We start from the raw sequence: 13,265 nt of genomic DNA, 5'->3' as shown, positions 1-13,265 counted from the left end.
AGGAACAAAACACATCTCAAGACGATAATGAATGTTTATTGAAACGATCACATTGTACATCGTAGTGCCAACCCACACGTGTATGACCGATTTCGGACCCACAGACTCGGAGTGACAAGTAGTAAATGATGAAGTACAAATGTATATGCAAATATTTGTACATTTACAAAGAATAACAACCCATTTATTTCGTATTTACTCTTATATTTTAAATAATGTTTTTTTTAAATATGTTTTTAATGCAAATAACGTAAACAATCATATAGCGCCCGTTTTGAGTACCTACCTGACGATCTACATAGTGTATAAGAGGGGCCAATATACCCAACTCCGCCTATACGAATACTCCGGTTATTTGCATATTTTGTCATGGAAAAAGGGCTATGCAAATAAGCGGGTTGCTCTGTACTGCAAATATTTTTTTTATCTGAACATCCTATCAGCTTACTGGTTATTAACCTTTATGCATATTATTGTTATGTCTCTACCATTTTACCGTATTACAGGTATATATCCCCCACACTCCTTCCTGTATTGTTTCTGTGTCGTTACACTATCACCTTCGTTTCCTAACAGGTATTGATCAAACTGTATATCATACAGGGTTGGGATTCAGGATGTAAGGCCATTGTTACTATTCATAGTTAATTTTTATCTGATTTGCTCTATTGGTTTAATTTCCTGATGTATATTGATGGAAATTAATGCATGATTCATGATGATATGAAAATATCTGGGATGGGTTTCTGTTTATGTTTCATCATAGCAAGGTCAATGTCCTGTGAGGATACTGTTGATAAACAAAATTAAAGACTCTCCCAGCCAATAGTTTCAATATGAATGGCTGTGATGATCGTATGTTTTTGTTAACAGATTTGTAAGATAGACAGACAAGCTGGGGGACTGTACCAGCTAATAGTTACCCTGTGAATGGCTGTGATGATGGTATGTTTTTGTTAACAGATTTGTAAGATAGACAGACAAGCTGAGGGACAGTACCAGCTAATAGTTTCCCTGTGAATGGCTGTGATGATGGTATGTTTTTGTTAACAGATTTGTAAGATAGACAGACAAGACGAGGGCACACTTCCTGCCTACTGTTACTCTCTACTGGTTGTGTACTATCTACAGAAGTGTACCCCAGCTGTCCTCCCTGTCCTTGACCTGGTAAGTCATTGATTTAATGAGACACTTAATTAGGGCCCTCCATGTAGATGCTGATGCCCTATGATAATCACTTTGTCCACATGTCCATTCAAAAATGTTTGTTCAGTCTTCTTATTTGGGACTTTAGCAGCAAATCACTCGAAACTGATGTACATAACGCTCCATTGAGGAAGTAGTGCTCCTGATATTTTATCAGAAGAGAGGAGATGCCTCCACACATGATCTTTTCCAAAGTCAGTAAGGAGCTGTCAATCTCTTGATGATTATTATGTGCAGATGTATCATCCTGTCTCTGTTTCTTGTGAAAAGATCATGTAACCAAATATCACTGTTCGGTTTTCTTCCAATTTCATGTACTCATCAAGAATGGAAGGATTTATGACTCCATTACAAATTCAAGAAATGATTTGAAATTAGCTACTTTTACATTGAAGTTTCATAGGACAACATATTATCATGAATCAAGTCTATGTATACCTCCTAAAATTCAAGGTCACATATGTTGCATCAAAGATCAAATTACAGAAATGTAAATTGCAGATTTTAGGTGAAGTTTGGCAGTCAGATCATTTATTATGATTCTTAATGTTTTATCTTTCAAACACTTCCAAGTCACATATTAATGTTAAAGGTCAAATTTCAAAAATAAAATACATTTGAGATAAGATTTAAAATTTTGTCCTGACTGATTATGATTTATGAAAGTTTGAAGACACGACAATTCCTCTAGAGGGTTTGCCCTTATGGTATACAGTCAAACTTCATTAACTCTAGAGGGTTTTGCCCTTATGGTATACAGTCAAACTTCATTAACTCTAGAGGGTTTTGTCCTTATGGTATACAGTCAAACTTCATTAACTCTAGAGGGTTTTGCCCTTATGGTATACAGTCAAACTTCATTAACTCTAACTCGGATAACTCGAAGACCCCATTTAACTCGAAGTATTTCTCCGGTCCCGGCTAAAATCCTTCTTTTTCTTAGTAATAAAAACTCGGATAATTCGAACTCGGATAATTCGAAAAACTTGGTTAACCCAAAGTAAAATGTTGGTCCCAATATTATAAAACCTAATTATGTAAAATGTACCGGTTATCCTGAAGTTGAAAACATTATTTTCATTTTAAAACAAAAAGTGTCAACAAAATACTCATCATAATCTATGTACTGTTTCTGTATCACTAGGGTCTTGACGAAGACGAGAGTAAGTCACCTACCAAGAGAAAAAGGACACCCCCTCCAGAGGAAGCCAACTTCTCAAAGATCAAAGAATCGGTTAATATTTAATATTATTTTTAATATAATCTAGCTTTATGATAACTTTTATGTAATATGTGATTGAGTGAGAAAACAACTGATGATATCAGAATCTGTACCTTCTCTTTTGATTACTTCTTATATAAAAGAAGAATAGGATGACATAAAGGTAGAATAGAATGATATGGCAAAGATTTTTTATACATATTTTGGGTTGAGCAATAAATGTAGCATACAAAAATAAAATGCCACAGTATACATTCAAACTTAAGTGGTTCTAATCAACAAACTTTCTAAAGTGTGACTACCAGAACTGGTAAATATTTGGTCCTGTTGTAGGCTGGGAAATGGCACACAGAAAACGCTAGGAGTGTTGGTGCTCTGTGGCTGGACATGCTGCGCTTTTACTGCCTCGAGTTTGATAACAGCCAGTATGTGATATCCCTGCGACAGGAAAAATACCTGACCAGGTCTCAAAAGAAATGGAACACAAAGAGAGTTGCTATTGAAGGTAAACATCACTAAGAACAATATCTCATGATAACAGAAAGTGGTAGTATTTGTTGTGGACCAAATTGTCAAAGGCAAAATAAATACAAAGAAATATACATACATATTTATCTGCAAATAAGCCCCTTCCCTTCTTTATTTTTGGAGATTCACCAATTTCAAAATGATAAGCTAAAAGAGTAAAAGTGGTTCACAATAGTTAAAAAAATTCATGAAGATAAATATGTAGAATTTATAAACAAAACTTCATAGAAGTTTACAATCAGATCAGATACATGGATCAGGCAGCTGGTGTCTGTCTAATAGAAATTTGAATTATAGGTCATATCAAAGTGATTAATGGAAATTCTGTTTGGTTTAAAAGAATTACTACTTTTTTCCCTCAGATCCATTCTCCAACAAGAGAAATGCTGCACGCTCCGTGACAAATTATGAGGTGTTCCAGTATATCTGGGACTGTCTGAGGAAGTCTTATTACTACTTTAGCCTGCCCACAAACTACAGCAAACTCACAGTTGAACAGAAAGATGTGCTAGAAAAAACTAGGCTCAAGGTCAAGGCTGAAAAAGAAAGACTGGCTAAAGAGGCAAAGATGAAAGAGCAGAAAGAACAATTGGCACAAAATAAAAAGAAAAGTAGTGAAAAAACAGCAAATGAAGGTGAGGAAGAATCTGGAGACAACTCAGATGTTGTGATATTGGGCTCTTCTGAAGAAGAGTTGGATGATGAAGGTAACTATAAAAAAGTGAAAGATCAGGATAAACATGTTGATAGGGAAAACACCAGTAGCATTTGCAAGCAATTAGATTTTACCAAATCTACACAGGATTCTGTGAAAAAGGAGAATGAAGAAACACCAGAGGAAAGTGGAACTGAGAATGATAGAAGCATTGATCCTATGGGGGAAGACACGGGTAACATAAGACAGCTGTCTCAAACAGAAAAGGTAGAATTGATCGACCAGTGTGGTTGTGATGAGTCTATCAAACATTCTGATCAGAAATCCACAGACATTTCTTCTGAACCTGACTCAGAACAACTTCACAAAGACTCATTGGTGAACACGTTATCAGAATTGACACTAAAAGATAAAAGAGACAAACATGCCAAACCACCCGACACTTCTTCAGAAGAATTTTTAGTTGAAAGATGTGAAAATTTAGTGCTTGATGATCAAAGTGTTTGTGAAACCAAAGAAAGTTTAGAGACTAAAACAGAAAAGACAAAAGAGGATGTGGTTGATTCAAAAGAGGAACCTGTAAAAAGTGAAGAGGCTTCACCTTCAAAGGAGGCTGCAGTGGATTTAGTGGAAGCAGAATGTTTATCAGAACCTGAAAATGATAGTCCTGCTTCAAAGGACGTGGAGTGTTCTCCGGAACCTGAAAATAATAGTCCTGATTCAAAGGAAGTGGAGAGTTCTCCGGAACCTGAAAATATTAGTCCTGATTCAAAGGAAGTGGAGTGTTCTCCGGAACCTGAAAATAATAGTCCTGGGTCGGAAATAGTACTTGATCTTGAGTATGACTTTGAGTTTTCGGAGATAAAGTTCACTGATGGAAAGGTAACTTGTTCATAATTAACAAAAAATGTTTTGTGATTGCAAAAATTTTAAGGGACACCACAGCTATGTAATCTGTTCAAGATGACTACCACATACTTCAATTTGATGTGGAGTTCTCTTTTTCAACCATGAACACAGCAGTTTTCCTCATGTGACCATATAACAATTATCACTACAACAACAAACATAGCTATGTGATCATGCATTTGTTAGTAGTAGATATTAAAGTAATATGCTTTGTTGTCCAGAGCCCTGTGGTTGTCTATAATACAGTAAGTGTTATGTTATACAGAGTCCTGTGATCGTCTATAATACAGTAATATATTCTGTTGTACAAGGCCTTATACAGGGCCCTGGGGTTGTCTATAAAATGGTAATATGTTCTGTTGTACCTGGCCATGTGATCTTCAAAAACAATATATATGTATATTTTGTATACAGGGTCCTGTGATCTTCTGCAGTATTTGTGAGAAGGAAGGCCATCTGAAGAATTCTTGTCCTGATGAGGCTCTCCCTGATCTCAAACCACTGCCCAAAATGACCAAAGATTTCCTTAGAAGTCTTACTAATACAATCAAGCAAGTTCCAAGTAAGTGTGACATTTATTGCTGTTTTTGCTTTCGTTATGCTGAAGTGTCAGTTTTAAATGTCACATCAATGTGCTTTGCTCGTGTTACATTTTCCTTGTGTTATCAGGGTCATTGTGTATCTAAGATATGGGATTGTTTAATTTTCTCTAGGAGATTTTGCAGTGAAGGAAGAGGAGTATGCAGACAGAGAAGATATCAGACAAGAGCTTGAGGAGTTCATTCAGGAACTGTACCCAGGTATGTTGGTGTTAGGAGCTTGTACCCTGGTGTGTAGGTGTGAGGAGCTGTACCCAGGTATGTAGGTGTCAGGAGCTGTACCCAGGTATGTAGGTGTCACGAGCTGTACCCAGGTATGTAGGTGTCACGAGCTGTACCCAGGTGTGTAGGTGTGAGGAGCTGTACCCAGGTATGTAGGTGTGAGGAGCTGTACCCAGGTATGTAGGTGTGAAGAGCTGTACACAGGTATGTAGGTGTCAGGAGCTGTTCCCAGGTATGTAGGTGTGAGGAGCTGTACCCAGGTATGTAGGTGTCAGGAGCTGTACCCAGGTATGTAGGTGTCAGGAGCTGTACCCAGGTATGTAGGTGTCGGGAGCTGTACCCAGGTATGTAGGTGTGAGGAGCTGTACCCAGGTATGTAGGTGTGAGGAGCTGTACCCAGGTATGTAGGTGTCGGGAGCTGTACCCAGGTATGTAGGTGTCAGGAGCTGTACCCAGGTGTGTAGGTGTCAGGAGCTGTACCCAGGTATGTAGGTGTCAGGAGCTGTACCCAGGTATGTAGGTGTCAGGAGCTGTACCCAGGTATGTAGGTGTCAGGAGCTGTACCCAGGTATGTGGGTGTCACGAGCTGTACCCAGGTGTGTAGGTGTCACGAGCTGTACCCAGGTATGTAGGTGTGAGGAGCTGTACTCAGGTATGTAGGTGTCAGGAGCTGTACCCAGGTATGTGGGTGTTAGGAGCTGTACCCAGGTATGTAGGTGTTAGGAGCTGTACACAGGTATGTAGGTGTCAGGAGTTGTACTCAGGTATGTAGGTGTCAGGAGCTGTTCTCAGGTATGTAGGTGTCAGGAGCTGTACCCAGGTATGTGGGTGTCAGGAGCTGTACTCAGGTATGTAGGTGTCAGGAGCTGTACTCAGGTATGTAGGTGTCAGGAGCTGTACCCAGGTATGTAGGTGTCAGGAGCTGTACTCAGGTATGTAGGTGTGAGGAGCTGTACCCAGGTGTGTAGGTGTGAGGAGCTGTACCCAGGTATGTAGGTGTCACGAGCTGTACCCAGGTATGTAGGTGTCAGGAGCTGTACCCAGGTATGTAGGTGTCAGGAGCTGTACCCAGGTATGTAGGTGTCAGGAGCTGTACTCAGGTATGTAGGTGTGAGGAGCTGTACCCAGGTATGTAGGTGTGAGGAGCTGTACCCAGGTATGTAGGTGTGAGGAGCTGTACCCAGGTATGTAGGTGTGAGGAGCTGTACTCAGGTATGTAGGTGTGAGGAGCTGTACCCAGGTATGTAGGTGTGAGGAGCTGTACTCAGGTATGTAGGTGTCAGGAGCTGTACTCAAGTATGTAGGTGTGAGGAGCTGTACCCAGGTATGTAGGTGTCGGGAGCTGTTCTCAGGTATGTAGGTGTGAGGAGCTGTACCCAGGTATGTAGGTGTGAGGAGCTGTATCCAGGTGTGTAGGTGTCAGGAGCTGTACCCAGGTATGTAGGTGTGAGGAGCTGTACCCAGGTATGTAGGTGTCAGGAGCTGTACCTAGGTATGTAGGTGTTGGGAGCTGTACCCAGGTGTGTAGGTGTTAGGAGCTGTACTCAGGTATGTATGTGTCAAATGGAGCCTCACATTTGTGTTACAGGGATCTAATGCACATAAAATCTCCCGGGTATTTCTGTGTGTGCACAAGTATAATGATTGACAAAAATCCCTGTAGATTTATTATGTGCTACTTCTGATTTATCATCTTTACATTTACAGATGCTGAACTCCACCTATTTGGGTCTTCACATAATGGATTTGGGTTTAAACAGAGTGACCTTGACCTGTGTGTGACCTTCAAAGGCAAGCCTACCAGTGAGGTTGGTACCTGCTGACAACTGATATAAATACAATAATTATACCTATACACCCACCCGTACATAGAACAACTGATAGAAATACAATAATTATATATGTACTACCGCCCACCCATACAACTGATAGAAATACATGTACAATTATTATATATGTACGACCGCCCACCCATACAACTGACAGAAATACAATAACTATACATGTATACCCGCCCATACATCTGACAGAAATACAGTAATTATACATGTACACCCGCCCATACATCTTGACAGAAATACAGTAATTACACATATACACCCGCCCATACATCTGACAGAAATACAGTAATTACACATGTATACCCGCCCATACATCTGACAGAAATACAGTAATTATACATGTACACCCGCCCATACCAATGACAGAAATACAATAAAACTGATCTAGGAGGGTTAGGTATATTGGAATTAGTGTCCATCTGGAAATACTGCTTAATCTCGCAAGTTACACTTATGGAACCTGGTACACAAAATGAGTATTATTGCATGGTCGAGGTGGTTATTATTTAACAAAAGCACAGACAATGCATTTATTTAGGATTTACTTTGAATCCTATTTCACCAGAATGCACATTTCATCTCTACCAAATATGACCTCCATTGTGTTATCCTCTTACTAAGGGCTTGGACCCTGTACTGGTGATAGAGGAGATCACACAGAAACTGAAGAAGCACCGAGGCCTTTACAATGTGTTTCCCATCACCACAGCCAAGGTTCCAATTGTCAAGTTCAAACACAGACGCAGTCGCTTGGAGGGAGACATCAGTTTGTATAACTTGTTGGTAAGATTTGTTGAGGGAGAAATAACAATATATGTATCAATTTAACGGTAAAATTTGTTTGAATGAGATGTCTGTGCGGCCTTTAGGAATTTTGAAGATTAGAATCATATATTTGTAAGCTTTGGGTACATCTTTTTATATACTGTCAAACCTGTTTATAAAGGCCCTCAAGGGAGCAGAGAAATGTGCCTTTATAGGCAGGTGACCCTTTTATTAGTAATATACAGGTAGCTATGAGTGCAGGTACGACTGTGATCTTTATAGTAATAATATACAGATAGTCATTAGTCCAGGTTTGACTGTGATCTTTATAGTAATAATATACAGGTAGTCATTAGTCCAGGTTCGACTGTGATCTTTATAGTAATAATATACAGGTAGTCATTAGTCCAGGTTTGACTGTGATCTTTATAGTAATAATATACAGGTAGTCATTAGTCCAGGTTTGACTGTGATCTTTATAGTAATGATATACCGGTAGCCATTAGTCCAGGTTTGACTGTGATCTTTATAGTAATAATATACAGGTAGTCATTAGTCCAGGTACAACTGTGATCTTTATAGTAATAATATACAGGTAGTCATTAGTCCAGGTACAACTGTGATCTTTATAGTAATAATATACAGGTAGTCATTAGTCCAGGTACAACTGTGATCTTTATAGTAATGATATACCGGTAGCCATTAGTCCAGGTTTGACTGTGATCTTTATAGTAATAATATACAGGTAGTCATTAGTCCAGGTTTGACTGTGATCTTTATAGTAATAATATACAGGTAGTCATTAGTCCAGGTACAACTGTAATCTTTATAGTAATAATATACAGGTAGTCATTAGTCCAGGTTTGACTGTGATCTTTATAGTAATAATATACAGGTAGTCATTAGTCCAGGTACGACTGTGATCTTTATATTTGTAATATACAGGTAGTCATTAGTCCAGGTACGACTGTGATCTTTATAGTAATAATATACAGATAGTCATTAGTCCAGGTTTGACTGTGATCTTTATAGTAATAATATACAGGTAGTCATTAGTCCAGGTTTGACTGTGATCTTTATAGTAATAATATACAGGTAGTCATTAGTCCAGGTTTGACTGTGATCTTTATAGTAATAATATACAGGTAGTCATTAGTCCAGGTACAACTGTGATCTTTATAGTAATAATATACAGGTAGTCATTAGTCCAGGTTTGACTGATCTTTATAGTAATGATATACCGGTAGCCATTAGTCCAGGTTTGACTGTGATCTTTATAGTAATAATATACAGGTAGTCATTAGTCCAGGTTTGACTGTGATCTTTATAGTAATAATATACAGGTAGTCATTAGTCCAGGTACAACCTAGATCTTTATAGTAATAATATACAGGTAGTCATTAGTCCAGGTACGACTGTGATCTTTATATTTGTAATATACAGGTAGTCATTAGTCCAGGTACGACTGTGATCTTTATATTTGTAATATACAGGTAGTCATTAGTGCAGGTTTGACTGTGATCTTTATAGTAATAATATACAGATAGTCATTAGTCCAGGTTTGACTGTGATCTTTATAGTAATAATATACAGGTAGTCATTAGTCCAGGTTTTACTGTGATCTTTATAGTAATAATATACAGGTAGTCATTAGTCCAGGTTTGACTGTGATCTTTATAGTAATAATATACAGGTAGTCATTAGTCCAGGTACAACTGTGATCTTTATAGTAATAATATACAGGTAGTCATTAGTCCAGGTACAACTGTGATCTTTATAGTAATAATATACAGGTAGTCATTAGTCCAGGTTTGACTGTGATCTTTATATTTGTAATATACAGGTAGTCATTAGTCCAGGTACGACTGTGATCTTTATATTTGTAATATACAGGTAGTCATTAGTCCAGGTACAACTGTGATCTTTATATTTGTAATATGCAGTTAGTCATTACCTAGTGCAGGTTTGACTGTGTCTTCTTTGTAAGATTTGGTGAAGGTAAAACATGATTTATTAACAAGATTTGTCAGCTTGTATAACTTGTTTGTAAAAGTGTATTTGATACCCTTGTTATGAAGGAAGGCTATAATATCACTTCAAACTTTTGGCATGTGTATAAAATTGTATTCCTTTTCACTCTGTAATATGTATGTCTAAGTTTCATAGGGATTAATTTGTCATTTTCTTTACAAATAAGTTTTCAGAAATGTTCATGTAATTTCCGTACAAGATTAAAAGTGAAATTGAATTCCTGCCAACATCAGAGCTTCTGGTCTGTTATGATACCAGTAGTTAAAGGTTTATAATCCTCAGACAACATTTACATCCTCAGGCACTATATAACACTAAAATGATCCAGCTGTATGCCTCCTTAGATCCCAGGGTCAGGTGCCTTGGTTATGCCTTCAAAGTTTTTGCCAAGGTAAGGCTTTAGCTCCACTTCATTTATGATATTTTAAGGAAGACAATTGTTAGTAATAAACATTTTCTCATCTTATCAATAAATATTGCTTTGAAAAATGAGCCATATTAAAAATTTGAACACATTTCTTCTAAATACCACTAACAGCATTATGTAGCTACTGTTAAAATGGATTCTCAAAGATATGATTATCTCCATTTTAAATGTTTAACTTTTAAAACCTGTTTTTGATAAATTGCTGTTTAATATGAAATAATGCTTGCATCATCATTTGTTAACTGAACAGATTTGTGAGATTGGAGATGCCTCCAGGGGAAGTCTGTCCTCCTATGCCTACATACTCCTGCTCATCTACTACCTCCAGCAATGTAAACCATCCATCTTACCTGTCCTACAGGAGGTGAGTATCTTACCTGTCCTACAGGAGGTGAGTGTCTTATCTGTCCTACAGGAGGTGAGTGTCTTATCTGTCCTATAGGAGGTGAGTATCTTACCTGTCCTACAGGAGGTGAGTGTCTTACCTGTCCTACAGGAGGTGGGTGTCTTACCTGTCCTACAGGAGGTGGGTATCTTACCTGTCCTACAGGAGGTGGGTGTCTTACCTGTCCTACAGGAGGTGAGTATCTTACCTGTCCTACAGGAGGTGGGTGTCTTACCTGTCCTACAAGAGGTGAGTATCTTACCTGTCCTACAGGAGGTGAGTATCTTACCTGTCCTACAGGAGGTGAGTGTCTTACCTGTCCTACAAGAGGTGAGTATCTTACCTGTCCTACGGGAGGTGAGTGTCTTACCTGTCCTACAGGAGGTGAGTATCTTACCTGTCCTATAGGAGGTGAGTGTCTTAACTGTCCTACAGAAGGTGAGTATCTTACCTGTCCTATAGGAGGTGAGTGTCTTACCTGTCCTACGGGAGGTGAGTGTCTTACCTGTCCTATAGGAGGTGAGTGTCTTAACTGTCCTACAGAAGGTGAGTGTCTTACCTGTCCTACAGAAGGTGAGTGTCTTACCTGTCCTACGGGAGGTGAGTGTCTTACCTGTCCTACAGGAGGTGAGTGTCTTACCTGTCCTATAGGAGGTGAGTGTCTTAACTGTCCTACAGAAGGTGAGTGTCTTACCTGTCCTACAGGAGGTGAGTGCCTTACCTGTCCTACAGGAGGTGAGTGCCTTACCTGTCCTACAGGAGGTGAGTGCCTTAACTGTCATAAAGGAGGTGAGTATCTTAACTACCTCCAGCAATGGAAATTTAAATATTGATATCTTTTATAAATTTGAAATAATATATCTTATAATTCATAATATCTATAGACTAGAGTATCTGAATATTGATAATAATTGGTCTATAAATAATTTCTTTTGTTTTGATGTAGAAAGTTAATCCTGATAGCTATGATTAAGGTTTATTTTATCTTTATTACAGTTATACCCAGGAAAAAAGCCGGAGAGAATTGTAGATGGCTGGAACACGTGGTACTTTGATGATGTGGAAAAACTGGTAAATATTACCTATTTCTGGGGAAACTATTTTGATTATGTCTTGGAAACTGTGAAAGTCATGTAATTAATGTATAATAAAATTATATTGGCTTACATCAGTACAATTCATACACAAATTATTATAAGTAAACCACTACAAGTAACATAACATTGGCTATAACTGTGCAGACTTTATGAAATGGAACAAAATATTCCAGTTTGTATGTAAACTTTCACACCTAGAATAAACTGGAAGTCTTCTCCCCAGCTACTTTACAGTTTTGGTATCATTTTTAGATTTTATTAATCCTCACTTAGTAACGGGGGTACATATATAGTAATCACAAAACCTGTTCATCTGTCGGTCCACCTGTTCATCTGTCGGTCCACCTGTTCATCTGTCGGTCCACCTGTTAATCTGTCGGTCCACCTGTTCATCTGTCGGTCCACCTGTTCATCTGTCGGTCCACCTGTTCATCTGTCGGTCCACCTGTTAATCTGTCGGTCCACCTGTTAATCTGTCGGTCCACCTGTTCATCTGTCGGTCCACCTGTTCATCTGTCGGTCCACCTGTTCATCTGTCGGTCCACCTGTTATCTGTCGGTCCACCTGTTCATCTGTCGGCCCACCTGTTAATCTGTCGGTCCACCTGTTCATCTGTCGGCCCACCTGTTCATCTGTCGGCCCACCTGTTAATCTGTCGGCCCACCTGTTCATCTGTCGGTCCACCTGTTAATCTGTCGGTCCACCTGTTATCTGTCGGTCCACCTGTTCATCTGTCGGTCCACCTGTTCATCTGTCGGTCCACCTGTTCATCTGTTGGTCCACCTGTTCATCCCTGTGTGGTAATCATGTGTTAAATTATCTCATGAATACCTAGACATACTCATACCATGACATCACACCGTCAAGATCTGCAACTGATTGCATTTGACCACTTTTAAAATGAAAAGTTTGTGTAAAATATCTCAATTCCAGGACAGATTTAATTCATGTTCATAATTATTAACATCACAGCATGAAATTCTACACCTGAGTATATTTTGGTGGTCATTGGTCAAAGGGCAGCCTTGGCCACTATTTAAGTGTGTAAGATTTGTATTAAATCCTTGTACAGATTTAGCTGATTAGATTTTGGTTGTCATCAGGTAAGGTTAAAGGTCAAAGATCAGTAGGGGACATGTTTTGCTTTGACAATAACCAGCATGCTTATTTTCAACATTTCAGCCCAAAATATGGAAGTGCAAGAACCAGCAGAGTTTGGGAGAGTTGTGGTTTGGAATGTTTGTCTTTTACACTGAAGAGTTCTCCATTAAGGATAATGTGGTGTGCATTAGACTATCGGAACCTCTGACACGGTTTGAAAAGCTGTGGAATGGAAAGTGTATAGCAATAGAGGGTAAGTAATACACGTTACACAGGT

At 38.7% G+C, this 13,265-nt stretch overlaps 1 protein-coding gene across 5 annotated transcripts in view; it reads left to right on the top strand.

Annotated features, from left to right (window-relative positions):
• The window catches only part of LOC117325089 (terminal uridylyltransferase 7-like), a 35,950-nt gene that overhangs the window by 6,016 nt on the left and 16,669 nt on the right, over positions 1–13,265 (top strand). For all 5 annotated transcript variants that reach the window (XM_033881025.1, XM_033881021.1, XM_033881024.1 and 2 more), the window contains exons 8-19: positions 1,054–1,167; positions 2,351–2,440; positions 2,762–2,933; positions 3,319–4,493; positions 4,935–5,082; positions 5,234–5,320; positions 7,049–7,149; positions 7,804–7,965; positions 10,280–10,369; positions 10,656–10,769; positions 11,787–11,861; positions 13,070–13,241. In XM_033881025.1, coding sequence (XP_033736916.1) covers positions 1,054–1,167; positions 2,351–2,440; positions 2,762–2,933; positions 3,319–4,493; positions 4,935–5,082; positions 5,234–5,320; positions 7,049–7,149; positions 7,804–7,965; positions 10,280–10,369; positions 10,656–10,769; positions 11,787–11,861; positions 13,070–13,241 — 2,500 coding nt within the window. The remainder of the gene's footprint in view (positions 1–1,053; positions 1,168–2,350; positions 2,441–2,761; positions 2,934–3,318; positions 4,494–4,934; positions 5,083–5,233; positions 5,321–7,048; positions 7,150–7,803; positions 7,966–10,279; positions 10,370–10,655; positions 10,770–11,786; positions 11,862–13,069; positions 13,242–13,265) is intronic.

The sequence above is a fragment of the Pecten maximus genome, chromosome 4 (assembly GCF_902652985.1).
Source record: "Pecten maximus chromosome 4, xPecMax1.1, whole genome shotgun sequence".
Taxonomy (NCBI): domain Eukaryota; kingdom Metazoa; phylum Mollusca; class Bivalvia; order Pectinida; family Pectinidae; genus Pecten; species Pecten maximus.
Note: the sequence above shows the minus strand (reverse complement) of the source record. Positions and strands in the feature narration are given on the sequence as shown.